Source organism: Dendropsophus ebraccatus, chromosome 7, assembly GCF_027789765.1.
Source record: "Dendropsophus ebraccatus isolate aDenEbr1 chromosome 7, aDenEbr1.pat, whole genome shotgun sequence".
Classification (NCBI taxonomy): domain Eukaryota; kingdom Metazoa; phylum Chordata; class Amphibia; order Anura; family Hylidae; genus Dendropsophus; species Dendropsophus ebraccatus.
This window is the reverse complement of record NC_091460.1, coordinates 118604757-118631544: the sequence shown is the minus strand read 5'-3', so window position 1 is coordinate 118631544 and position 26788 is coordinate 118604757. Positions and strand designations below refer to the sequence as shown.

General features: G+C 42.8%; 1 protein-coding gene across 6 annotated transcripts in view; it reads left to right on the top strand.

The window, feature by feature from the left end:
* ANKRD17 (ankyrin repeat domain 17) overlaps positions 1–26788 on the top strand; it is a 96793-nt gene that overhangs the window by 45463 nt on the left and 24542 nt on the right. For 2 of the 6 annotated variants that reach the window (XM_069978298.1, XM_069978302.1), the window contains 16 exons: positions 5726–5882; positions 9234–9381; positions 10373–10520; positions 10735–10968; positions 11105–11199; positions 11455–11692; positions 12513–12704; positions 14105–14214; positions 14315–14402; positions 15023–15150; positions 15494–15637; positions 15770–15872; positions 20406–21161; positions 25396–25544; positions 26032–26143; positions 26314–26459. In XM_069978298.1, the coding sequence (XP_069834399.1) occupies positions 5726–5882; positions 9234–9381; positions 10373–10520; positions 10735–10968; positions 11105–11199; positions 11455–11692; positions 12513–12704; positions 14105–14214; positions 14315–14402; positions 15023–15150; positions 15494–15637; positions 15770–15872; positions 20406–21161; positions 25396–25544; positions 26032–26143; positions 26314–26459 (2948 nt within the window). The remainder of the gene's footprint in view (positions 1–5725; positions 5883–9233; positions 9382–10372; positions 10521–10734; positions 10969–11104; positions 11200–11454; positions 11693–12512; positions 12705–14104; positions 14215–14314; positions 14403–15022; positions 15151–15493; positions 15638–15769; positions 15873–20405; positions 21162–25395; positions 25545–26031; positions 26144–26313; positions 26460–26788) is intronic. The other 4 variants (XM_069978301.1, XM_069978299.1, XM_069978304.1 and 1 more) reach the window with 4 other exon arrangements.

The following is a 26788-nucleotide window of genomic DNA, read 5'->3' as shown; positions in this document are numbered from 1 at the left end:
CTTGCAAAAATGAAAAATTAAGGCTAGAACAACATTTTAGTGTAAAAAATAGAATTTTCCCTTTTTTACACCACATTGTTCTGAAAATCTGCGAAGCACCTGTGGGGTCCAAATGCTCACCGCACCCCATGTTACATTCCTTGAGGGGTGTAGTTTTCTAAATGGTGTCTTAGGTTTTGGCACCCCAGAGCATCTGCCAACCTGAAGTCAGGTATAATATAACAGAGGCGTTGAAATTCACTAGGCGCTCCCTTATATCTGAGGCTTGTGGTTGCGTCAAATAGCGCAATAGGGCCACATATGGGGTATTTCTATAAACTGCAGAAACGGGGCAATCAATATTGGGGTGCATTTCTCTGCTAATAGGTTTATCATTATGAAAGATATTGGATTACAATAAAATCTCTGCACAGAAAATAATTTTTTTCTGATTTCTTACACACTTCGCTTTTATTTCTGTGACTCCCCTAATGGGTTAAAAAAACTTTCTGGATGTGCTTTTGCAGAGTTCGTGGGGTGCAGTTTCTGAAATGGGGTGCTTTGTGGGGCTTTCTAACATACAGTCCCCTCAAATACACTTAGAACCTGAACAGGTCCCTAAAAATATCTGATTTTGAAATTTTACAGAAAATTTGCTGCTTATGTTTTAAGCTTCCTATTGTCTAAAAAAAATTAAATATAGTTTAATAAATGCCGCCAACATAAAGTAGACATGTTGCTAATGCTATTTAATATATAATTTATGTGGCATAACCATTTTCTGCATAAGCAGAAAGGTTTCAAAGTTTGAAAAATGCCTTTTTTTTCACAATTTTTCACGTTATTTTGGTGTTTTTCATAAAGATTCGTTGTGAGTATCGACTCCATTTTACCAGAAATGTAATGTACAATATGTCACGAGAAAACAATCTCAGAATCAGCCGGATAGGTAAAAGCATACCGAAGTTATTAATGAATAAAGTGACATTTATAAAATTTGTCTCTGTCCTTAAGGCCATTTCAGGCTCTGTCCTTAAAGGGGTAGTCCACCCAAAAAATTTTTCTTTCAAATCAACTGGTGCCATAAAGTGCCAGAGATTTGTAATTCACTTCTATTAAAAAATCTTAAGTCTTCCAGTACTTATCAGCTGCTGTGTGTCCAGCAGGAAGTGGTGTTTTCTTTCCTGTCTGACCCAGTGCTCTTTGTTGCCTCCTCTGTCCATGTCAGGAACTGTCCAAAGCAGCAGCAAATCCCCATAGAAAACCTCCCCTGCTCTCCAGACTGGAAATAATACAACTTCCTGTTGGGCATACAGCAGCTGATAAGTACTGGAAGACTTAAGATTTTTTAATAGAAGTGAATTACAAATCGCTGGCACTTTATGGCACCAGTTGATTTGAAAGAAAATTTTTTTGGGTGGACTACCCCTTTAAGGGGTTAAGAGAAGTCTGGCAATTTTTTTTTTTCTTTAAGTACTGTATTGACCCCCAAAAGTTATACAAATCCCAAATATACACTTATTATGGGAAATGCTTTTAAAGTGCTTTTTTCCCTGCACTTACTACTGCATCAAGGCTTCACTTCCTGGATAACATGGTGATGTCACTTCCTGGATAAAATGATGTCACGACCCGACTCCCAGAGCTGTGTGGGCTATGGCTCCTGGAGAAGATGATGGCAGAGGGACACAGGGCACTGGAGGGTAGGGCTGGGCGATATTGGCCTAAATTATTATCGCGGTTAATCGTACATATAGCCGCGGTAACGATAACTGAGCAATAATTATGACACGCCCCTTTTGCAAGCCACACCCACTTGACCGTGCAAACCTGGTGATACTTTTTTTTTTTATACTCTTATTAAAAAAAAATAACTCACTGAGCAGCAACACAAGGCTGGGCCATATAGGCTATTGTCCTTATTATTATTTGTCATTATTAGGGGTCTCAGCAGAGACCTGGACGTGTATATACAGGTATACAGCCATTACAGGATATGTATACACAGGTATACAGCTATGTACATAGTACAGTATCTGTATATACAGCTATGTACACACTGCAGGACGTTTATATACAGGTATACAGCAACATAGCTGTATACATGTCCTGTACTGTGTACATAGCCCTATACCAGTATATATACATCCGGTAGTGTGTACATAGCTGTATACCTTTTTATATACATGTTCTGTAGTGTGTACATAGCTGTATACCTTTTTATATACATGTTCTGTAGTGTGTACATAGCTGTATACCTTTTTATATACATGTTCTGTAGTGTGTACATAGCTGTATACCTTTTTATATACATGTTCTGTAGTGTGTACATAGCTGTATACCTTTTTATATACATGTTCTGTAGTGTGTACATAGCTGTATACCTTTTTATATACATGTTCTGTAGTGTGTACATAGCTGTATACCTTTTTATATACATGTTCTGTAGTGTGTACATAGCTGTATACCTTTTTATATACATGTTCTGTAGTGTGTACATAGCTGTATACCTTTTTATATACATGTTCTGTAGTGTGTACATAGCTGTATACCTTTTTATATACATGTTCTGTAGTGTGTACATAGCTGTATACCTTTTTATATACATGTTCTGTAGTGTGTACATAGCTGTATACCTTTTTATATACATGTTCTGTAGTGTGTACACAGCTGTATACCTTTTATATACATGTTCTGTAGTGTGTACATAGCTGTATACCTTTTATATACATGTTCTGTAGTGTGTACATAGCTGTATACCTTTTATATACATGTTCTGTAGTGTGTACATAGCTGTATACCTGTATATACACGTTCTGTAGTGTTTACGTAGCTGTATACTCAAATATGCAAGTCCTGTAGTGGCAGTATTTATGTATTTATGCACACACACACTACAAGATATGTATATACAGGTATACAGCTATGCAGATTTTCCATTAATAACTCATGCACACTCAGCTAAGCTGAGCATTCATATGTATTATGGAATTACAAGAAATAGTTAGGGGGATCTGGGCAGAAGGGGGAAAGCAGCTGGGGGGGATCTGAAGGGGGGGGTAGCAGCTGGGGGGGATCTGGGCAGAAGGGGGGGGAGCAGCTGGGGGGATCTGGGCAGAAGGGGGGGGAAGCAGCTGGGGGGGATCTGGGCAGAAGGGGGAAAGCAGCTGGGGGGGGGGGATCTGGGCAGAAGGGGGGGGGAGCAGCTGGGGGGGATCTGGGCAGAAGGGGGGGGGCAGCTTGTGGCCCCGTCGGATGTTCATACAGGCAGATCCCGGTCTCTGGAGGAGGAGACCGCAGGATCATGTGATGGCGTCCCTGCGGGTGCTGGAGCTGAATAGCGGGATCTAGGGCCGCAGTGCAGATCCCCGATCCCGCTATTCAGCTCCAGCACTCGCAGGGACGCCATCACATGATCCTGCAGTCTCCTCCTCCAGAGACCGGGATCTGCCTGTGCAAACGTCCGACGGGGCCACAAGCATACCAATGCTGAGCGGGTTACAAGGGGAGGAGGAGATACAGCTTATGTACCCCCGGCCGTTCTATCCCGGGTATGTGGAGCGGGTCAGCGCCTGTCCGGCTGGGGGTGGGGAGGTTATAGGCTGGTGCAGGATTGCAGGGCGCACTGAGGGACGGGCTGGCAGGGGCCGTTGGGGGGCGCTCTGTCAGGCATAGCGGGACAGCAAGTGCTATGACACATACAGCACACTGTGCAGCACTGAAATACCGCAAATACTGTCCTGGCGCAGTTGAGGTCTGTTTACCGACGCCAGAGACGGTATCGGTATTTTCACGGTAGACCGCCCAGCCCTACTGGAGGGACACTGAGCATCCCTCTGCCATCATCCTCTCCAGCAGCCACAGCCGCACAGCTCTGGGATTGGGGTTGTGACATCGCCATGTTATCCAGGAAGTGACATCGCCATGTTATCCAGGAAGTGACATCGCCATGTTATCCAGGAAGTGACATCGCCATGTTATCCAGGAAGTGACATCGCCATGTTATCCAGGAAGTGACATCGCCATGTTATCCAGGAAGTGACATCACCATGTTATCCAGGAAATAAAGCCTTGATGCAGTAGTAAGTGCAGGGAAAACAGCACTTTATAAGCATTTCCCATAATAAGTGAATATTGGGGATTTGTATAACTTTTAGGGAGCAATACAATACTTTTATTTTTGCTGGACTTCTCCTTTTAAATCTGCGTTATGCCAATTTTCGCTGCAGAAACACTGCAAATTTACTGTGGATTTTCCCTGGTGACCTCAGTGGGGTAGTCAAAATCCTTAAAAAATGTGCTATTTCTAATGTTTTTTAATGAAAGGGGGTCTTTACAGCATTAGGAAAGCATAGCCACTCTACCAGAGACAAACATGACTCTTGTCTCCAGTTCTCAAGAGCAATTAAGCTCCATTCTCTTCATTGGAACTGAGTTTTAAAACCCCACCCAAATTAGAGACGAGCCGTGCTTTCTCTGGAAGAAAGTGGCTGTTTTTCTAATGCTGGATAACCCCTTAAAGTGATGCCAGAAAGCTTTACAAATTTGTAAATTACTTCTGTTTGAAAATCAAGTATTCCAGTACTTATCAGCTGTTGTATGCCCTGCAGAAAGTTTTTTTTCCCCCCAGTGCTGCCACCTCTTTCCATGTCAGGAACTGTACGAAGCAGTAGCAAATCCCCATAGAAAACCTCTCCTGTTCTGGAGGGTTCCTGTCAGGCAGAGGGGGCAGCAGAGAGCACTGTCTCAGACTGGAAGGAATACACCACTTCCTGCAAGAAGTACAGCAGCTGATAAGTACTGGAAGACTGAAGATTTGTAAATAGTAATTTACAAATCTATATAAATACCCATTTAAAGGGGTACTCTAAGCGGAATTATTTTTAGGGTACGGCCGGGGAAGGGGTGGAAATAGAGGCCGCCGGTCACTTACCTCCCTAGTTCCAGCGCTGTGTTCCGGATCGCACCGCCCCGTTCTCCCGTCCGTCCGCCACTTCCTGGTCTGAGCTGCGGCTTGAGACGTTACTTCTCAAGGCAGCTAAGCCAATCAGCAGGTGGAGCGGAGTCTCTCCTCAGCCGCTGAATAGCTGAGCTGCGGCTTGAGACATCACGTCTGTAAAGTTCTGTGTACTGTTTAGTGATCTGAAATAGGAAAGGAACTGATACAGCAATAGGGTGTGTTCACATGATGAAAACCTATTGAAAAACGGAGAAAATTGCATCGCTCTAAAGCAATTTCCCTACGCCATATGCATGCTTCCCTATAGGCACCCAATTGAGCTGTTAGGAATGTGCCCACAACAAGCTTGTCAATTGTTTTCAATGACACACCACAATCCTGTGTATGTAGCTTGTAATAGAATCGGGACAAGATGAAGAAACGCAATGTATTTACAGAGCTCCTAGGTGTTTTATGTAGATTTAGTAAAGTCATCAGCTGTGGAAATGCCCTTCAATTTACTTTCATTTTGCTTAAAACATGAACCTTTTTGTGCTTTTTCGCTAGGATGTATATGTTTTTCATTTGGCTGATAAATGACAGTAGTTCCTGTATTTTGCGTTGCCACTGTGCGCCAAGCAGATGTCTCTGCAGCATGTTAAGAATTAATTTCCTTAGCAGCCAGTCAGCTTTCAGCTTAGCTGTTTGTTAGTTTTGCATGACTGAACTAACAGTAGGCCTCTTCCCTATTTTTGTTTGGTTTCTTACATTTACCTACTAACTGGCTTGGCGACTTGTGCTAACAAGGAATTGGTAAATTATCCACTGCTGATGGTAAAGCGTTCGCAGATCCTGAGGTACTTCGCAGATTGACGTCCTCGGTCAGCTGTGCGTTGGATGAAGCTGCTGCTGCACTTACGAGAATGAGAGCTGAGAGCACCTCAAGTGCAGGGCAGACGGACAAGTAAGTGGATTTTGTCAACACTGTAGAAATCTTATGTTTGTTGCGTCCTGTACGTGGGGCGAGTTTAGACGATAGAAATTCGATACATGGGGCAAGTTTAGACAATAGAAATGTGTCGCTTGGGGTCCTATTAGACGGTTCGATGATAAACTGCTAGATTGGCGCTCGTTTACTTAGCTATTGCCCTGGCTGACTTTTAGCAGCAAGGGCTGCACGGACATTAGTGATGTCCTTGCAGCCCTTGCCTTTTAGTGTAAAAGTATTTACTTACCTTACTACGTTCCCAGGTGTCCTCTGGTTGTTTCCCGATGTCTGCAGTTCTGCCTTCTGTTCCGGTCTGTACATTGAGTGGCCGTGGCCTGCCAGTGCAGAGATCAGAAAAGAAAGGAGCAGAAGGCAGAACGGGAGATACCAGGGAAGGCCCAAGGACACCCAGGAACGTGGTAAGGTAACTTAAAGAAGCAGTTGACAAAAAAAAAATATTACAGTCACCCTGGTAGGCGCTGGCACGTATACTCACCGCCACTGATCTGTGTCCCTGTGGCGCGGCTTCGTTCCGGTCCTGAGGTGGCATTCAGATCCGGCGCGCGCTCACTTCAGCCTCTGCTGTGACGACTCTTCTGTCTCCTGTGATTGAACGCCGGAACTCACGTGCTTCCATAGAGAATGCATTGAAGCGTGTGAGTTCCAGCATACAATCACAGGAGACAGAAGAGGAGTCACAGCAGAGGCTGAACTGAGCGAGTGCCAGATTTGAACGGCGCCGTGGGACCACTGATCAGCTGCGGTAAGTATACGTGCCAGCCCCTGGGGGGGGGGAGGGACAATAATAATTTTTTGTGAATGCTTCTTTAATACTTTTATTTTATGCTACAATCCTCAGCCCTGTTACACGTAGCAATGAGCACCTGACGCCCGATGATTTTAGGTCTGGACATCAAGAAACAATCAACCGATTGCTTCATCGGCTGACCGTTCTCTCTATTACATGCAGCGATAATTGCCCAAAACAGCCTGATTTGGCCAATTATTGCTCCATGTAATAAGGCCCTTAGACTTCAATTATTTGCATATGGCAAGTAACAGCTAAAAATCCCTGTAAAGCACAGACAAGCGGGGGGAAGTATGTAGTTAGTGGGATTGGACTATCTCTTGGTATACCCATCATAGGAAATAGTGGAATGGGTTGGATTTTAACCCTTTAAGGCCCTATTACACCAAAAGATATCTGACAGATAATTTTACAGATTTTTCAGCCAAAGCCAGGAATGGATTTGAAAAGAGGAGAAATCTCAGTCTTATCTTTACGACTTGTTCTCTGTTTATAGTCCATTCCTGACTTTGGGTGAAAAAATCTGTTCGATAATCTGTCAGACATCTTTTGGTGTAATAGGGCCCTTAGTTTTCTTTCCTTATCTTAAAAATGAATCTGTCAGCAAGTCCAAACTGCTGACACTGTTAGGCTGCGTTTACTCACACAGATAATTGACCAATTTAACAGATTTTTGAAGCCAAACCGAGGCATGAAGTTGAAAAAAGGAGGAATATCAGTCTTTCCTTTATGACCTGTTCCCTGTTTGTAGTCCAGTTCCTGGCTTTGGCTTAAAAAAACTGTCAAATTGGTCAATTTGTGTGTAGATGCAGCATTACGGATATATGAAAGAAAAAAGCAATAAGCGCTGCATGTGCAGGAAAATTAACTGAGGGAGCCACAAACACAAGTACACAGTATGCACGCTCACCTGATGTGGTCATACTGAATTAGGCACAACACTATTCAGAGCTTGAAATTGCAGTGGGATTGCAACCCACCAACTTCCGGTAACTCAGCACAAAGAAAAAATGATAAAAGCAGTGGTGTTCCTGGCGCAGTCCGTCTGGACCAGGAGTCTGATATCTGGATCACTGGATTTCCTCAATGTTACTGGACACGGACTCCGTTCTGGTGAAAAGTTGTTCTTTATTAGCATTCAGCTACGCGTTTCTAAGAGGCCACCCTCCAATTCATCGGGCATGCCTGATGAAGGTTGCCTCCTTGAAACGCGTAGCTGAATGCAAATAAAGAACTTTTCACCAGAACGTGGAGTCCGTGTCCGGTAACATTAAGGAAACCCAGTGATCCAGACGTCAGACTCCTTGTCCAGACGGACTGCGCCAGGAAAGCCACTGCTTTTATTCTTTTTTCTTTGTGCTAATAGATGCAGCCTTCGATAGCTGTGACGTTGAGGAGACGCACAGTACCTTTCATATACCCAGTTGCTCTCCCAGAACTTGGATGCTTTTATGCTCCTGTGCAAAGTATCCGAGGTGTTCCTTAGCCTCTGAATTGCTACAAGCTGAAATACCTCCTGACTACTCCTCCCATTCCTGTCCCTGCTGGATTGACTGGAAATTGAGCCCCAAATTTACACCTGGTGTAAAATGCCCACAGCAACGAATCACAGCTCAGCTTTCAGCTCTGGCAAAATTAAGAGGTGCTGTGATTGGTTGCTGTGGGCAGTTTACACCAGATGTATATTTACACCCTTTTATAAATCTCCCCCTATGTGTTTACCTGACCTAACTGTCAGCAGTATGGGACAATAATTTCAGCAGACAGATTCCCCTTAGGGTAGCTTCACAAACACTGTATCACAGCAGATCTGCGGATCCTGTACGTGTGAATGCACGCTTAGGGTGCCTTCACACCTACCGGATCCACAGCGGATCTAACTTATGCGAATTCGAAGCGAGAACCGCTGCGGATCCGGTATCAATTCACCCCTATGATAGTACATATTCGCAGCGGAATATGTGAATATGTGCTTTAACTCCCTGGTGCCCGCAGCCCCGCCGTCGCATCACCCCCCCTCCCCCCCCCCCCCCCCAATATCAGCCCACCCCCACCCCACCGAGAGCATACAGTACCTGCTCGGCGGCGCGGCTGCAGTGAGGCTGCCGGCTCCGGTCCTGCTCAGATCAGCTGATAAGGTAATGTAAGCTTGCGGCGGTGGGCCGGAGATGGGCTGATGGGGGGATGTGGCTGGGATGGGGGGGATGTGCCGCCGTCTGGGATGGGGGATGCGACGGCGGGGCTGCGGGCGCCAGGGAGTTAAAGCACATATTCACAGCGGGATGTTAATCCCACTGCGAATATGTGCTATCATAGGGGTGAATTGATACCTTATCTGCAGCGGTTCTCGCTTCGAATCCGCAGAAGTGAGATCCGCTGTGGATCCGGTAGGTGTGAAGGCACCTTTAGAGAGGTTTTCTCAGTCGACATGGCATGATCTCTGGTGGCTGAGCTTGCTGTGTCAGTGTCAGGTCTATATTTTTCCGTTTATCATACTAACAATGATGTTGATTTGACAGCCGCAGTTTAGCAGAAGCTTGCTCTGAAGGAGATGTGAACGCTGTGAGGAAGCTGCTTATTGAAGGCCGCAGTGTAAATGAGCACACAGAAGAAGGGGAATCACTCCTTTGCCTTGCCTGTTCTGCTGGATATTATGAACTTGCACAGGTGAGAATATATATACCCCCCCCCCTCCTCTCTTTTTATCTATGTGTTTTATTTTTTTTATTCTGAGCTGTATGTACCTTCCTATGACAGTAGACTGCTTGCACAGTTTAAAGTGACTGTACCTCCACCATCCCCACTTTCTTCCACTCCTATTGAAGAGGAGGGCGTGGAGGAAGAATGGAGGGGTGTCACTAGCCTGGGGCACAGACACTCAGCCACGCCACATTGACTTGCTGCAGATTAAAAGATCATTCTTTACCCTAACCAAGGCATCAGGCGCCTTTTTTAAAGACTCAACAGGGCCGGACTTAGTGTCCTATTAGGCGAATCAATTTTTAACAATAAACGATCGCGTATGAGAGCTACCTGAAATTGTTCACCATATTATACAGAACGATAGTAATTAGTTATGATCGTTTGCTTCATCTGATCCCAGCAAAAGAGTGATGGATGTGGAATTACACTGAATGATTAGCCAACGATTAACAATGATTTTGGTGTCAGCACAAGATCAACGTGAGTGTTAAAGGGGTTATCCAGCGCTTCAGAAATATGGCCTTTTTCCCCCCCCTCTTGTCTTCAGTTCAGGTGCGGTTTGCAGTTAAGCTTCATTTACTTTACTGAAACAGAGTTTAAAACCTCACCCAATCTGAAAACGAGAGAGAGGGAAAAGTGGCCATGTTTTTGTAGTGCTAGATATCCCCCTTTAAAGCTCACCCTAGTGCTTGATCCACAGTGCAGTATAGTGCACATAAGTACCCAAGCCACACCTCTGACACTTCACAGCTGCACTAGAACAGTTCGGGAAGACACGTCTAGCTGACTACCTGTATGACAGGTTTACCAAAGTATACCTTCACTGTACTGGCTGTACTGGGAAATGTGTGAAAATGAACACAGCCTTTGCTAAACTAAAGTTGATACCAGTTTAAGTTGTAAGTTGTAGTTAACAGGCACCAACCTGCACTTTTATTTTTAAACCCTTCTATAGGTTCTTTTGGCTATGCATGCTAATGTGGAAGATCGAGGTATAAAAGGAGATATTACGCCTTTAATGGCTGCTGCTAATGGGGGACATGTTGAAATTGTGAAGCTGCTCTTAGCTCATGATGCTGACGTGAACTCTCAGTCATCCACAGGTATATTGTTGTTTCTTAACATCTACGGATTAAAATATATATTCATATATTTAAAAAAAATGCATTTATATAATGTATGTATGTGCATTAAAAATAAATAAATTAATAATAATATAAATATATAATTAATAATAATAATAATAATAATATTATTATTCACTGTGGTTGTTCTTTTTTTCATTACACTACAATCTATCTGTTCTTACTTACCCAGGAAACACAGCACTTACCTATGCATGTGCTGGCGGCTATGTAGATGTTGTAAAGGTGCTGCTAGAATCAGGTGCTAGCATTGAGGACCACAATGAAAATGGTCACACTCCCCTTATGGAGGCAGGGAGTGCTGGGCATGTGGAAGTGGCCAGAGTTCTTCTGGAGAATGGAGCTGGAATTAATACTCATTCCAATGAATTTAAAGAGAGTGCACTTACATTGGCTTGCTATAAAGGTAAGTATACTGCGGTGTGTAGAAATCGGTTACCCTAGATTTGCACCTGAATTGATCAGTGTCATCCAGATTGTTGGAGGACATTGTTTGTGATACATTTTTTATGTATCTTAGCTGTGTGTTTTCCTCCTTGTAGGACATTTAGAAATGGTGCGGTTTTTGTTGGAGGCCGGGGCCGACCAAGAACATAAAACAGATGAGATGCACACTGCCTTAATGGAAGCTTGCATGGTACTGAAATGTTTTAATGTCCATATTTAACTTAATGCATATGGTTTCTGAACAGAACTTTTTTACATCTTCTCACAATTATGTTCACACTTATTATGCAAGTTTAGTATAGTCTGTGTCAATAGCAGTCATAAGACTGATCACCACTGTTGATCTCAGCCACAGGATGTGGAGACTGTATCATTTAGTAGTGACATCTAGAAGCCTGACAGACACACTTTGCATGCTTTAATAACTTTTTCCTATGTCCTATAGGATGGCCACGTTGAGGTGGCACGACTGCTGCTAGATAGTGGAGCCCAGGTGAATATGCCAGCTGATTCGTTTGAGTCTCCACTGACTCTTGCGGCTTGTGGTGGCCATGTAGAGCTGGCAGCTTTACTCATAGAGCGAGGTGCCAATCTAGAGGAGGTAAATGATGAAGGATATACACCTCTCATGGAGGCTGCACGGGAAGGACATGAAGAAATGGTTGCGTTATTACTTGGGCAAGGTAAGCTTTTGTTACATGCCTCCTACTTGTTTTAGGGTCCTATTACACACAGCGATTTTTAACGGCTAACGATAAATGATCGCAAACGAGATTGTTTACTGTTAACCTGAAATCGTTCACCATATTACACAGAACGATGGTCGTTAGTTACGATCGTTACTATGATTGTTTACTCCTGATCCCAGCAAAACAATGAACAATGTGCAATTACACTGAACGATTAGTGAAAAAATTCGGAACTTGAGCGAACGAATGTGGAATTACAGCGGACGATTAGCGAACAATTAACAATGATTTTAGGTTCAGCTCTAAATCAACGATCAACGACATACGAACAATTTATCGATCGTTGCCTGCAATTGCACAGAACGATTATACTTTAAATTTGATAGGGCCCTTAGTATATCTAGCAATCACCTTTCTTACATTTTAAATATATATAATTAGAAAACACCTTAGTGGGGCAATGCACCATGCAAATTACACTCTCCTCTAAAGGGAAGAAAGCTTCTATACTAGCCAAACCAGAGTCCTCTACATCCAAAATGGCAAAAGATCTGCAAACTATGGGCCCTATTCCATGGGACGATTATTGTTCGCATAATCGTTAATTTGTTCAGACTGAAGCGATAATTGTTCGGTTGAATAGCAGTTAGCGATTAAACGAACAAGAAAGCGTTAATGGCATTGCGTGTTTTTCCAGCGCCAAAAAAGTTGTTGTGAAATAGGCATAAAAAAAATAAACAAACCTGATCTACACTGTTCTACGAAAAATTAAATTTAAATGTTCTGTTTGTTTCAATCACTGTTTGTTCTACAGGAGCAAATATCAATGCTCAGACTGAAGAGACTCAAGAAACTGCCCTGACTCTGGCTTGTTGTGGAGGTTTCCTAGAAGTTGCAGACTTCCTCATTAAAGCTGGAGCTGACATAGAGCTCGGTTGTTCAACGCCTTTGATGGAAGCTGCACAAGAGGGTCACCTGGAACTGGTCAAATACCTGCTTGCAGCTGGTAGGTTCTTATTCTTTATTAAATATGTGATGGCGTGTTTTTGGGTTCTTTAAAGCCTTTAATGACCACCATGGTTTTACTGTTTTCCCTATGGGGATAAGTTGCCAAAACTGCACAAACTGCTAGGGAATCACAAACAAAAAACAAAAAAAGACACATTTGGGATCTCCATGTTTTTAACTACCCATTCTAGAAATGAGAAAATGCTCTGCATTTAATTACCTGCGGCTGAAGAAGGTGGATGCAGCCCTAGGGAATCCTGGGAAACTTGGAGACTGCTGCATCCAACTTAAAGCGTAACTATAAAAATATTTTGACCTTTTCAGTTTTAGTTAGCTTAGGGCATAAGAATTTTTGCAATATATATTAATAACCTAAAATGAACAGTTTTTTAAATACATGAAGCATAAAGTCCCCATTAAGCAGTGTTAGCCTCTGACTTATTTCTGCATTCCTGCTGGACACTCCCCCTCACTGCAGACCCATACTTAGTGTACAGACTCTGACAGGAGGATCAGATAACAGACCTGACACAGAGAGAAACATAAACAAAACCTCCTCCCCCCTCCCCTCACCTCCTAGCAGCACGATTTAGCAGAGCTGAGGGTGTTGTGTGTGAGGAGCAGCGCAGGGGAAGAGCTGGATGGAGGGACAAGTGTATCCAGTGCCACCATGACTCCAATGTACTGCATAAGGGAGAGTGGGTGAGTCACTGAGGGGAGGACTACAAGTCCCAGCACAACACAGCTGTAGTCCTTCCATAGTACATATAACACTCACTAACAGATGTCTGCAGCAGGTGCCACCACCTCCATGGCTGACATTATCCTACAGTGTAATGAGAGCAGATGACTGTATCTAATCCCACTGTGTGTGATACCATCTGCTGGGGCTCTGTATCTAATCTTACTGTGTGATACTGTATGCTGGGGCTGTATCTAATCCCACTGTGTGTGATACATCTGCTAAGGTGCTGCTCAGTGGATAGAAGGACGCAGCCAGGGAGATGAGGGATAGGCCACGCCCACTTTGTCTCAGCCAGAAGAAAAATTCATTTATTCTTCTGAGCCAAACAACTGGGGATATCTCAGCAAGCGCACACACTACCAACACAGTTTAGGGCTCTTTATAAAGGGTAACACATGGGCTTTTTATTTGAGGAATTTCATTTTTTGGCTACTGAAATTATAGTTACGCTTTAAGCCGCCGATATTCATATGCAGTAGGTTCGGCTATATAAAGGAAGAAGTAAAATAACAGCCCTCAGAATGTCAATGATGGCGAAAAAAATGAATAAAACAGTGTCTGCAATAAGACCCACATTGGATTGGTTATTAAAGCATTTAGGAAGTTGGCATTTACAATAACATTCAGGAATAATAATGTTTTGTTTTTTGTAGGTGCAAATGTCCATGCAACAACCGCAACAGGTGATACAGCTCTAACGTATGCTTGTGAAAATGGGCACACTGATGTGGCCGATGTTCTGCTTCAGGCCGGTGCAGATTTGGTACGTTTTCTTTTTATCGTTTTATACTTGTTCAGTATAAAGTAAGAATCATTCAAATATCTTGATGTGGTGTTTTTTTTTTTTTTTTTTTTTGTTTCAGGAGCATGAATCTGAGGGAGGGCGGACCCCACTAATGAAAGCTGCAAGGGCTGGTCATGTCTGTACTGTTCAGTTTCTCATTAGTAAAGGTACATATGCAAAGTCACCATTTTATTACTTCAAATATTTTTTTTTCACAATCATACAGTGATCTTTTATTTTTTGTGCATTTTTGAGTAGTTTTCTAGAAAGAAGCCCTCTTCTAGCAATTTGTAAGTTGTGTTTGCAATGTCCAGCAGCCTCTACTCAGGGAGCTGTAATTGCTGTCACTGTGCTAGATGCAGCGGGAGCAGTGATAGCAGTGACTGCTCCCAGCAAGGCTGCATAGATGGGGTAAACAGGTCTCCTTCCTTGGTAGCTTTAAATCGGGGTCAAACGTTGTTTAATCCGGCACATGCTTCAGGGGGAGAGCCATGACTAGTCATCTGGGAGGTGTGCAGGTTGTGACTAGTCACAGCGCTCTGCAGGGATGATTGGTAGAGGCCTCATTGGTCCCTTTAAACACAAGTTTATATTATAAAAATTGTTATTTTAAAAAATTGTTACTAAAGTAGTGTACTGGAGGGAAGGGGAAATCCTTCAGTCTCCAGAGAATCCATTTAAAAAAGCAAAGCCATCTGTGCTGATACTGTCAAATTGACATCAAATCATGAACATTTGCGCCTTTACGGACAACTGGTGATAAGTAATTGTTTAAATTCTCTTTTAGGTGCAAATGTGAATCGCACAACACTGAACAATGACCACACTGTCCTGTCTCTTGCGTGTGCTGGAGGGCATCTAGCTGTGGTTGAGTTGCTTTTAGCTCATGGGGCTGATCCAACGCACAGGCTAAAGGTAAAACATTTTTATACATTTGGTCTGATAATACCAATTTTTTTTGGTTTAAATGTTAAAGCCCAGGCTTTGTATCAAAGAGCATGTATTCCTGGGGAATTTTTCTCCATTGCCATAAGCATCTGTTAGCATAAAGAAGCTGACATTTATAGCAACTTTGCCTGTGATGCTGCAGGAACAGGCTGTAGAAAGTCCCACTGTAATATAAAATCACACCCTGGCCATAAAGTGAATAATTAATAATATGGATGAATATCTGTAATATATGTTCAGTAACTTTCCATTGCACTTTTTTTTTTTTTTTTAATTCTAAAAGTTTTTTTTTTTTTTTTTTTTTTTTTAGGATGGTTCCACAATGCTAATTGAAGCTGCCAAAGGAGGTCACACCAGTGTGGTTTGCTACCTGTTGGATTATCCTAATAACCTCCTATCTGCTCCCCCACCTGATGTTACACAGTTCACCCCTCCTTCCCATGACTTGAATCGGGTAACCTACTGTTTTTCTTCTAGTTATAAGGATATGATGATTTTGGTATTTTTATTTTTTTATTTTATTTTTTTGGTAACTTTCAATCCTGATATAACTATATATTTAAATCCATAATTACAAATCTTCTAGGCTCCCCGTGTTCCAATGCAGGCACTGCCAATGGTTGTACCACCCCAAGAGCCAGACAAACCCCCAGCAAATGTTGCTACAAACCTTCCCATCAGAAATAAAGGTCAGTTTCTGCGTCCACAGCTTTCTCTTCTACTGCTATGTCATACTAGACGTGTATACACTAAGTCATGTGATAAGCAAGTCACACTATGCTCCATTGTGTTTGCACACAAAATTCCTGCATTTAATTTAGGAAAAGCTTCCAGCATATGTCAAATATGTACATAGGCACCCATCACACTGTTAGGCATCCGCATACTCTTTCAGCTATATAGAAATTATGGCGCCCACTACAGGCTTCCATTGGATGTATACATCCTAAGTCTGTTAGTTATCTGGGCAGCATTCTCCTGCTGGGTTTATCAAACTTTTTGTGTATGTTGCTTAGTTGATGGGATGTTTACTAAGGTACCGGCACACAAACTTAGAAAGTAAGGGTGCGCACATTTCAAATTGAAGGTGACTTTTAGTGTATATTCCACACAACAGCACTTTAAGCAGAATAAGAATGTTTTAGGTATAAGGCCGTTATTAGGCTGTACATCTAAGCCATAGCAATTGTCCTGTGTATAGTGAATAACATATACCTCCCATGGAAGCCAGTAAATGCAATGTATACCCAGTCTTGGGGAACCTGGTGTTGGCTGCATACTGCAAAAGAGTGAGATGATCTGGGTAAATATCTTTTTCAAGTTATCACAAGTCCTATTTCAGTTTCAGAGCTCAGTTTTAGTATTATACCTGCTTTTACTCTGGTTTCTTAGCTGCCGTCCACACCCAACTATTCAAACTTAAAATGTTATGTTACCGCATCCATCTGCTTTTTAGACATTGGACCTCAATAATAATGAAAAAAAATTAAGGCAAGCTGCAATAAGTTTACATGTAGTCAGAAGTTTTTTATTCCCTATTTTTTACTTGCAAAAGTTAGTGCTCAGTAACTCTGCAAGAACTATGAGCTCTAAAGGGCTTGTCCCATCTAATATCTGACAGCTGCCCACTCTTCTGGATTGCAAATTTATATGGTAGATTGTTAGGTCAGTAACAGGTGCAATGGCCCTCCACAATTTACAGCTGGATCTAGTTCACTGAAAACCTCATATCCAGCTGAGTATATTGCAGAGGTACTCGGCATGGTAACCTCTACTTGATCTTAAATTTCAGGGAAGGCCGCATGCACACTGACATTCATTAGATACATTTTCCCATTAGTCAGTCTGTGTCCCATAGTCAGTCTATGGGAGGGTGCGCGCTCCTCCGCAGCCTCCGCCCTTCGCTAAAAGTAGTGACATGTCACTTCTTTGAGCGGAGAGCGGCGGCAGCGGAGGAGCGCGTGCCCTCTCATTTACTCACAGCGGGACACTGAGCACGGTGGGATTCTCTGCTGCGGAATTCCGCCGTATTTTCTCAGTGTGAACATACCCTGAAAGGTTAGTATGCATGTGCTTTTGCAGTCTGCAAAACCATGGACCACAAAATGAATGGATGGCCCCCTGCGGCCTCTGGGCTAATGGAATCCATGGTTATGTGCATTGGCCCCAATACTGTCTGCAAATGCAACAGTGTGTGGACTGCAAACCACACTAGTGTGCAAGGGGCCTAAGCCTTTGATCCTGTGGGAGGGTTCATACAGGTTTATTGTCATGTTAGTGAGTGTGAATTGTCTTTGCTGGTTTAAAGACCCATTTTGTTCTCTCCCTTTTGCAATATGGGAATTGGTCCTCATCTGTTGGTTACTCCTGGGCTCAATACTTAGGCATCTTTTGCTTTCTAAGGTTATGTTTACACACCTTCAAAATGAAGGCAGTTATTTTATAACAATGGCCATTATTCACATTATAACGGCAGTTGTTATAAAATATCGGACACTACTTGCCTTTATATAAAGTCCGTCATATTTTGATGGTGTGTGAACGTAACCTGAAAGGTTACGGCTTCTTTAGAAGATGGGGTGAAGTTTTACCTTCCTCACAGCAATTGTTCTGTTTTTTTTTTTTTTTCTTATTATTTTCTTAGTTTCAGTACTTAAATGTTGTAATATTTATCAAACCATTAATAGCTATAGCAATAGTGTTATAATATGTATAGCTGTCTTTTTTTCTTGGAGTTTGCTGTGTTTTGCAACCTGTGTCCATGTTTTTCCTGCACATCATTTCTCTTCAAACAGCGATACCAGCTTCTTAATGCTTTACATTGTAAATACATTTTTAGAATAATGCCCTAGAATTGTAAGTGAAATCCGTGTATATTTCTATGGTGGACCCTGGGGGGCGGGGCATCCGGGGCATAGTCGCGTGCTTCTTCATGTCGGCCATCTAATGCACCGCCTCAGCACAGCCCGAAGGAGGGGAGTGTGATTTTAGCTTTGAGGTACACAGGGAGCTGATGTCAGTATATACAGTGAGTACGCTGAGTAATTTTACTATAAAGTGGCCAACCCCTTTAAAGGAGAAGGTAGAATGACACATGTCCCATCGGTCTGCGAACATCTTGTGGACTTGAGAGCCATTAGGACAGGACAGAAAGCTGGACAAACAAGGGGTTATTTAATGTTTTCCAGTAGGTTTTTATTTAGTGACTTATAGGTACTTAGTTGCCCCTTTTGGGTAATATTGTAAATTTGTATAGTGCCATGTGAATAACCAGAAAATTTATGGGGGATTGTACACAAAATGTCCTCAAGATGGGCAGATTATTATTTTTTTTTTAAACACACAAAGCCTGGGATTTTTATATAAAGGGGTTAACTAAGGTTTTTTTTTCTTCCTAATACGTTGCATTATTAAGTAATATTACTTTGTAATATAACTTTTTTTTTTTTTTTTTGTTTATGCACTGACCAGCACCAGTAAGGAGTCACACGGCCCCCTTTGCTGCCTTTAACATTTGTGGTGGGAACTCTGCTCCAGATCCCCAGCTCTGCTTAAGTACTGCCAAAAAGCACTTTACAGAGCATGGTCCCTGTCCATCCATGCCCTGGGTACTGTATAATTTATGCAGTACACGGGGGGGGAAGGGACTCGGAGCAGGGGATCAGGCACTGCAGGACGTAGTCCTGCAGTTCTCCACACAAACGGTGGCAGCAGAGTGGGCCGTGTCGCCCTTATTGATGTCAGTCAACTTTTTTCTTTTTTTCAAATAAGGTTATTTTACAAAGTAATATAAGTATTTATTTTAATGCAATGTATTAAAGCAACTCTGTACCCACCCCGCCCCCAATACCGCCTGTACCGTCGGATAGCTGCTCTTAATCCAAGATCCAATGTTTAGACTTGCAGCCCTGTGTCAAATTGGTGTGGCCTAGAGTGTCTGCACCCTAGGCTTGCACTGCCTCTCCGGCCCTCCTTCCTGCACTCTTCATCATTAGGAATGTCCCCAGGCAGGATTTCTCCTAATCATCACCTGCCTGAACATTGGACATGTGCTTTAACAATCCACCACATGTGCAGTGTTCAGACAGGTGATGAATAGGGGAAATCCTGCCCGGGGGCATTCCTAATGGTGAAGAGGGTGTGAAGGAGGAATAGAGGCGTCACAGGCCTAGGGCACAGACACTCTAGGCCACACAAATTTGACACAGGGCTGCAAGTCTAAAAGTTGTTTTGTAGAACAATAACTGCATCACCTGCCAAACGGACCCCAGGATAGAACCAATCTTGGATTAAAAGCAGCTATCTCTGACGGTATAAGTTGTTTGGGTAAGTTGTTTGGGGGGGGGCAGAGTGTGGGTACAGTCGCTTTAAACATTCATTTTTAGTTTCCGGAGTACCCCTATAATCTTATACGCTTTTCCCAAAACACTTATGTGTCTTTTTTCACTTTACATGAAGCTGGTATTGTTGATTTAAAGAAGAAATGTATATCTAATCTGATTGTACTATTTTTGCAAGATGTCTTCATCAGACTTGCTTTAATGCCATAGTTTTTGCCCTATTTTATTTATGTATTGGTAACTCAAGGTCCGGAGAGAAAACACATTCTTGCTCATTTAAGGTTTCCTTGCTTGAGAGTCCCTATAGTTGTATGTAAGATATTAGCACCAGTGTCTGTCTCAAGCTCAGACTGGAGAAGCACAGTAGCAGTGAATTTAGTTCTTTAAAGCGTACCTTTTGATTTCATGCTGGCGACAGGATACACTGTAAAAATGCTGCCAGTGCGCCTGAACAGACAGCTCATCCTGCCGCCAGCGTGATATGCTGGGTACACTTTAAGCCTTTTTGTTAACCCGTTTTAGTTTTTGGGCAGTCATTTGTGTAACAATTCAATGGAAATTGTGAGGTGCAGGTTACTAATAAATATGGTTACTTTTAAATCATGGAGCATACTAGTCCCATCATCTACAACTCTGTAGTAGACAGGTTTTCCCCATCACTTTAATACGTTAGGTCTCCTAATACTATGGCAATGCATTTCTGTACTGTTACCAATATGTGGCTGCTTCTGGTTTCCATTTGTAATAGTGTCATAGTTGTGTGGATGTAGTTATTGTGCCTGTCCTTTCCACTTTCCCCATGACTGGCAGTAGCGGTCATGAGGTTACCATTCCTTTTTTTGCGCTTCCATTTGGTTCTGAGGGGGTTTCTTTTTCACACAGCTGCATCTAAGCAGAAGTCCAGTGGCCATGTGCCAGACAGCGGCCAAGATGCACAGGGATACATCAACAGTCAGTCTCCGGAAAGCATTGTAGAAGAAGCTCAGGGGAAGCTGACCGAGTTGGAGCAGAGGATCAAAGAAGCCATTGAAAAGAACGCCCAGTTACAGTCTCTGGAGCTTGCCCATGCAGATCAGTTGACGAAGGAGAAAATCGAGGAGTTGAACAAAACTCGGGAAGAGCAGATCCAGAAGAAGCAAAAGATACTGGAGGAGCTCCAGAAAGTAGAAAGAGAGCTGCAGCTAAAAACCCAACAGCAGCTTAAAAAGCAGTACCTAGAAGTCAAAGCCCAGAGGATCCAGCTTCAGCAGCAGCAACAGCAGCAGTCTTGCCAACATCTTGGACTGCTAACTCCTGTAGGGGATGGGGAAGAGATCACAGAGGTAGACTATGCTCATTTACAGCAGGTTGACACCATCCTGCTCAAACAGGACTCCCAGCAGACTGCAGTACCTATGGGCTTTACTCCCATGCAGCCGTTGGCAATGCCTCAAGCTTTGCCATTGGCAGCAGGTACATTATCCCCTGGGCCCATTGCAAATCTTGCAGACCTCCAAGGAGTTATAGTGGGACAGCAAGAACTGGGTCAAGCACAGCTAACAGGGCTTGGGCAAGGTGTCCTGGCAGAAACACAAGAAGGGTTAATGATAGCCAGTCCTGCTCAAACCCTCACTGACACGCTGGACGACATCATGGCAGGTGGGTATGATGGTTCAACATAGTTCCGTTTTATTTACACATGCACATGATTGCCCAATAATTGTTTAATTTTACTTTGACTGTGACCTTAGCTCAGATCTGATCTGAGAACTCTAACATTAACTTGCATTCATTTTTAGGCTCCTGGAAATTATATTTATTCTGTGCTCTTCGATGTTTCATTTAATGCCAAAAATATTAGTCTGTGAACACATAGGCAGATTCCTTAAGTGTAAGAAGTTGTCACCACATCCCAATTTTCTTAGTTATCATTTAGCTTATACCAGTTAAACATGTAAACCAGTTGCTGGGCTTGCACCAGCGCTGCAGTAGGGTTCTTCCCTATGGGGACATGTCAGAGCAGGCCTAAGGGCCAACAAGCAAGTTTGCTTATTTGTTGGCTGACTGCTAGCCCTATTATACAGGGAGATATCAGCCTACCTTGGCTCTTAATCGTTCCATGTACTAGGGCCCTAACTAACCAGGATGCATGCAGTGGCTGTGCGGGGTAGGCATTTATTTATTTATTTTTAGGTGCCAGCTTAATTGTAGCCAGAAAAAAGTCTTGCTACTGTAATGGCCTGATGACTTTCTAAGGAAAAAGTTTATTTGGGAATCTGCCCCTCAGGGTGACATCACACTCCTCCATCCATGTCATTGCAATACAATGCAGTTCTAGAGTTGACACTATTGTGCGCAGTTAGTGTTGCAAAAGTTTTTACAATGGAAAGAAAGTTGGTGCCCATCTGTTATCATATCGAGTAGAACATTCCTGGTAGTTAGGTAGTCATACCATGTGCATGTAACCATTTGGTACTTTTCTAAGTATATGTTTTCTAATTTAGGGTATGTTCACACTGAGTAAATTAGGTGGAGTTCCGTGGTAGAACTTCCCGCCACTGAATCCCGCTTGTCTGTGTGCCATAGCATCTCTATGGAAGAGCGCATGCTCCTCCGCTGCTACCGCTCTGCTCAAAGAAGTGACATGCCACTCTACCGAGCGGAGAGTGGTGGCAGCGGAGGAGCGCACACTCCCCCCATAGATGGGCTATGGCACACTGAGACAGGTGGGATTCTGAATTCTGCCTAATTTACTCACTGTAAATATACCCTTGTAGTGCTGATTATGTTACAGGGTGGCAGCAGGTTTGTACATACAATCCCGCTGATGGATACCTGAAGGCATTTTGATGCTTTTTTTCAAAGATATGCTTTTCTGTTTATTTATAACTTTATAAATATCCAAATAAATAAGTGAGGTCTTTTGATGCACTGGGGGCGCTCCCTGACCCACCAGCTGTTTCTGCGCGGCCCACTTATGCATATGTATGATTTCAGTGGCATCTTCTTCCCCAGCCCAACATCCCACAGTAACTCTCTCCAGGCGGTGGGGTAAGGAGATGACACTACATTATGCATATGCTAAAGTAGGGGTGCTTCAAAGGACCTCATATCTCTATTTGGGTTTTTATAAGTTATAAATGGCACAACGGATTGGCAAGATAAAGATAACTTTATTTGGCATCATACTGCTTCCAGGTACATACCAGCAGGTTTGGTTATTAAATACTTTAAAGGGGAACTCCAGGGGGAAATATAAAAAAAAATGCCAGACAGTTATGCAGATGTGTAACCATTTTATTTTTTAACTCAAGTCACCAGTACTTATCAGCTGCTGTATGTACTGCAGGGAGTGGTGTTTTCTTTACTCTGCTGCCACTACAGGAACTGTCCAGAGCAATACAGAATCCTCTCCTGCTCTGGACCGTTCCTGACATGGACAGAGGTGGCAGCAGAGAGCACTGTGTCAGACTGGGAAGAATACACCACTTTCCTTTTTTCACGGAGTTCCCCTTTAATACAAATTGCCTCCTCATAACCTTGACAAATAAAATATCTTTACGACTTTGCTTTTTATAACTTTTGTGACTTAAAGTGTCACTCATTCTTTTATTTTTATCTTTTTTGTCCAAATCAATAGTCCTGGCGATTTTAAGAAACTTTGTAATTGGGTTTATTAGGCAAATATGCCATTATCTGCATTCAAAAAGACTTTCCACAGCCCCCCCCCCCCTCTCATTCACTGCTCATTATCAGGAAATCTCGACCCTTTTTTTTTTTTTTTTTTTTTTTTTTTATACATCTGTCGGGCCCTGTGTAACCTATGAGGAGGGCAGGGGTAGGAGGGAGATTAGTTGCCAGCAGAAAGCCGAGAACAAAGGATTACACAGCGGGAGCTGTGTCAAAGCCGGTATTCAGAGGTCAGAGAGGTCAGTGCTGACTTCAGAGGAGATAGCCCAGTGATGTAGCTGTATATTAACTCTGTTATCTTGTTTTGGTGCCGCATCTCCCTCCACTCCTCCCCTCTCTGTAGAAAATCATGAAGACGGGGGAGAGCTTCAAACTGCTTTTTCATGATAAAAATGCATTTTTCGGCTAATAAACCCAATTTTAAAGATTCTTAAAATTGCCTGTACTATTGATTTCTGCAAAAAGAATTTAAATGACAGTGACACTTTAATGTTCTTGTGTCTCTTTAATTTTTAAAATTGCTATTAAAAATTGCTATTAAAATTCTCATTATCTTCTAAAGGAGCGCTAAACCATAAAACCTATCTGAACAAAGCCTAGGGGTCAGCTGGTCAATTCTTTATGAGTTTTACAAAAGTTCTGATTTCCTGGGGAGATGTACCCATCTCCTAACCTCTACAGTTATGTAGCCACCTATGAGAGAGGTTATAGATGTAAAGCTTCTCTTTCAGTGTCTCACGCTAATGTATGTAAATTTCTTTTCGCAGTTAGATCTGTTAGGGTGTCGTGTTTCAGCAGATGAGAAATATTCACTGTGTAATGAAAGGTCGTGCAGTCATTCAGCAACAACGTCCACCTTTTAACTTCCAGAGCATGTGTTGGGTTCATGTGATGCATGCAGGGCTCATTGGAGAGACTGCCTAATAAGTGTCTGCAGGCGTTTTTTTTTTTTTTTATTTATTGTGACTTGCACTTTTGCATTTTGGTTATAGGCTTTTTCAGCCAATAACCTCAAGGCAAAACTTCAGCACTTCACCATAAAACCATTTCAGCACACCCACCATGGCATGTGAACCCAGGCTTTCTGGTCTGCCTCTGTGACAAGCCATGTACCTGGGTGATCATCACACAACTAATAATAATAAAAAGGAATTGACTGTATAACAACTTAGGGCCCTTGCACACTGAGGGAATCTTGTGGATAAAGTGCCACAGGTTCCGTCGCTCAGGCGGATTCTGTCGTCCACCCAAAGAAGTGACGTATCAATTCTTTGGGTGGACGGCTGAATCCGACCGAGCATAGAATGGAGTCTATGGGATTGGCAGGGAATCCGCAGTAAGTTATCTGCGTGATTTCCTCACTGTGCAAGGACCCTTATGCAGTAAATAAGCTCCGTTTGCTGAAACACCTTCCCCTTCCCCTCACCACCCCCTTTAACTCTTTATCATAGATAGTTTTACACTGTTTGGCCTATAGTATAGTGACATTCTATGTGATGCAATGAGGCGGGTTGCCTGTTATTTATCAGGATGGCTCTGGATTACTAATATAGAAGGATAGGTATGCTTTAGGTGGTTGTGTACATGCTAGGATTATGCATTGCCACATTTGCTGGTGTAGACTTTAGAACACCTATTGATAATGTAAGTGCCTCTATTTATCCTGTTAGGTAAGTATATGATATAAAGCTTACCGTGCACTGAATGGAAGCAGAATATCTTCTTGGCAACCCATAACCTAGCAATGTTGTGTTACCATTTCCATTTGGTGCTTACCTAATGCATAGAGCTGAAGGCTTGCCCCCCTGTAACAGCCTGACCTTTAACGTTAGATGTAGCACACGTTCCAGAGGCAACATCCCAAATTTATTTGAATTGGGTTTGAAAATACATTGTCATGTAGGTTCCATTATTAGTTTAGAATGTAATGGATCTGTTCCTATCTGCAGTATTGTTTTCATATGACTTTGTGCAGTGACACCTTGACAGTCCTCACTTAGGTCGGTGGGCTTTGACAGGGGGTTGTAGTTTCCATTTTATAGAAGAGCCACAATGCAGATGTAAGAAGTGTCGGGAAATGTAGTGAACCACTTCGGGAGCATCTTTATGACCGACCAAGTTTGACATCCGACATGACTTTTGATGCAACCAGGTACTTTTTTTTTTTCCTAGCACTACTAAGTTTAGATATTTTATCCAACAGCAGTGAGTGGAAGAACGTCTGCAATCTCAAACACTCCTACCCACAGCATTGCAACTTCGATATCCCAACCTCAGACGCCAACTCCAAGTCCCATTATATCCCCTTCAGCCATGCTACCAATCTACCCTTCCATAGATATTGATGCACAGGTAAGATATCTAAAAGCAAATGCTGCTGTTGGAGCTGACAAAAAGAAGTATATGCACAGGTTGACATAGTCAGTGGCATAGTCGTCACACTCCATAAAGAATCAATGCTTACCCATCCCTCAGCCCTATGTCACCACCTCCGGACCCGCGCTGGCCTCATACAGCTCTCTCCTATCACAACTGGGTTCAGGAATGCCTGCTTAGCCTGTTAGTGGCTGAGGTGGGATCCCAGTCACTGACTGGCTGAGTGGGCCCTTCTTGCTAGGTTGTGACGACATCAGAACTTGGGAGAAATTAGAGCCCGGCAGTGGTCAGGGAGTTGGTGATGCACCGCTGCCGGCAAGGATATCAATTGATTCTTATGTTTCCCCCCCCAATCCCCTTCCTGCATTGTGTTCTTCTTTGACCAGACCTTACCTTTAAGCTATTAGGTGTTTAGATATTTTGTTGTGTATGTCCTTACTGCAGTGTTTCCTTTTTGTAACAGACTGAAAGTAATCACGATACAGCTTTAACGCTTGCTTGTGCTGGTGGGCATGAAGAGCTTGTGCAAACCCTTCTGGAAAGAGGAGCCAACATTGAGCACAGAGATAAAAAAGGTAAAGGCGTTCTTTTATTGATAATGGTACAGGTTCTCACTATAAGTGGTTGGCCTTAGAATCCTCTTATCTTTGTCAAAGAAATGATTGGATACAGCATAAGGAAGTCTGTATTAACAATAAGCCATCTTTTACTTGTACACATTTTTACTTTTTATTTTTTTCCCCAGGTTTTACACCACTTATCTTGGCAGCAACCGCTGGTCATGTTGGCGTAGTTGAAATCTTGTTGGACAATGGTGCCGATATAGAAGCTCAGTCTGAAAGGACCAAAGACACACCGTTATCATTGGCCTGCTCTGGCGGTAGACAAGAGGTATCAGAATCATTCTTGATCTATTTTATTAGTGGCGTTGTTGCGGAAATCAATAGTACAGGCGATTTGTAAGAAACTATAATTGGGTTTATTAGGCAAATATGTCGTCATCTGCATTCAAAAAGCCTTTCCCAAGGTCCCCCCCTCTCCTCTCTATCATCCACTGCTCATTATCAGGAAATCTGGACTATTTTGCACCAGTAAAGCCCTGTGTAATCTATGGAGGGGGGAGGAGGGAGATCAGTCACCAGCAGAGAACAAAGGATTAGGAGCTGTGTGAAAGCCGGTATTTAGATGTCAGAGAGGTCAGTGCCGACTTCAGAGGAGAT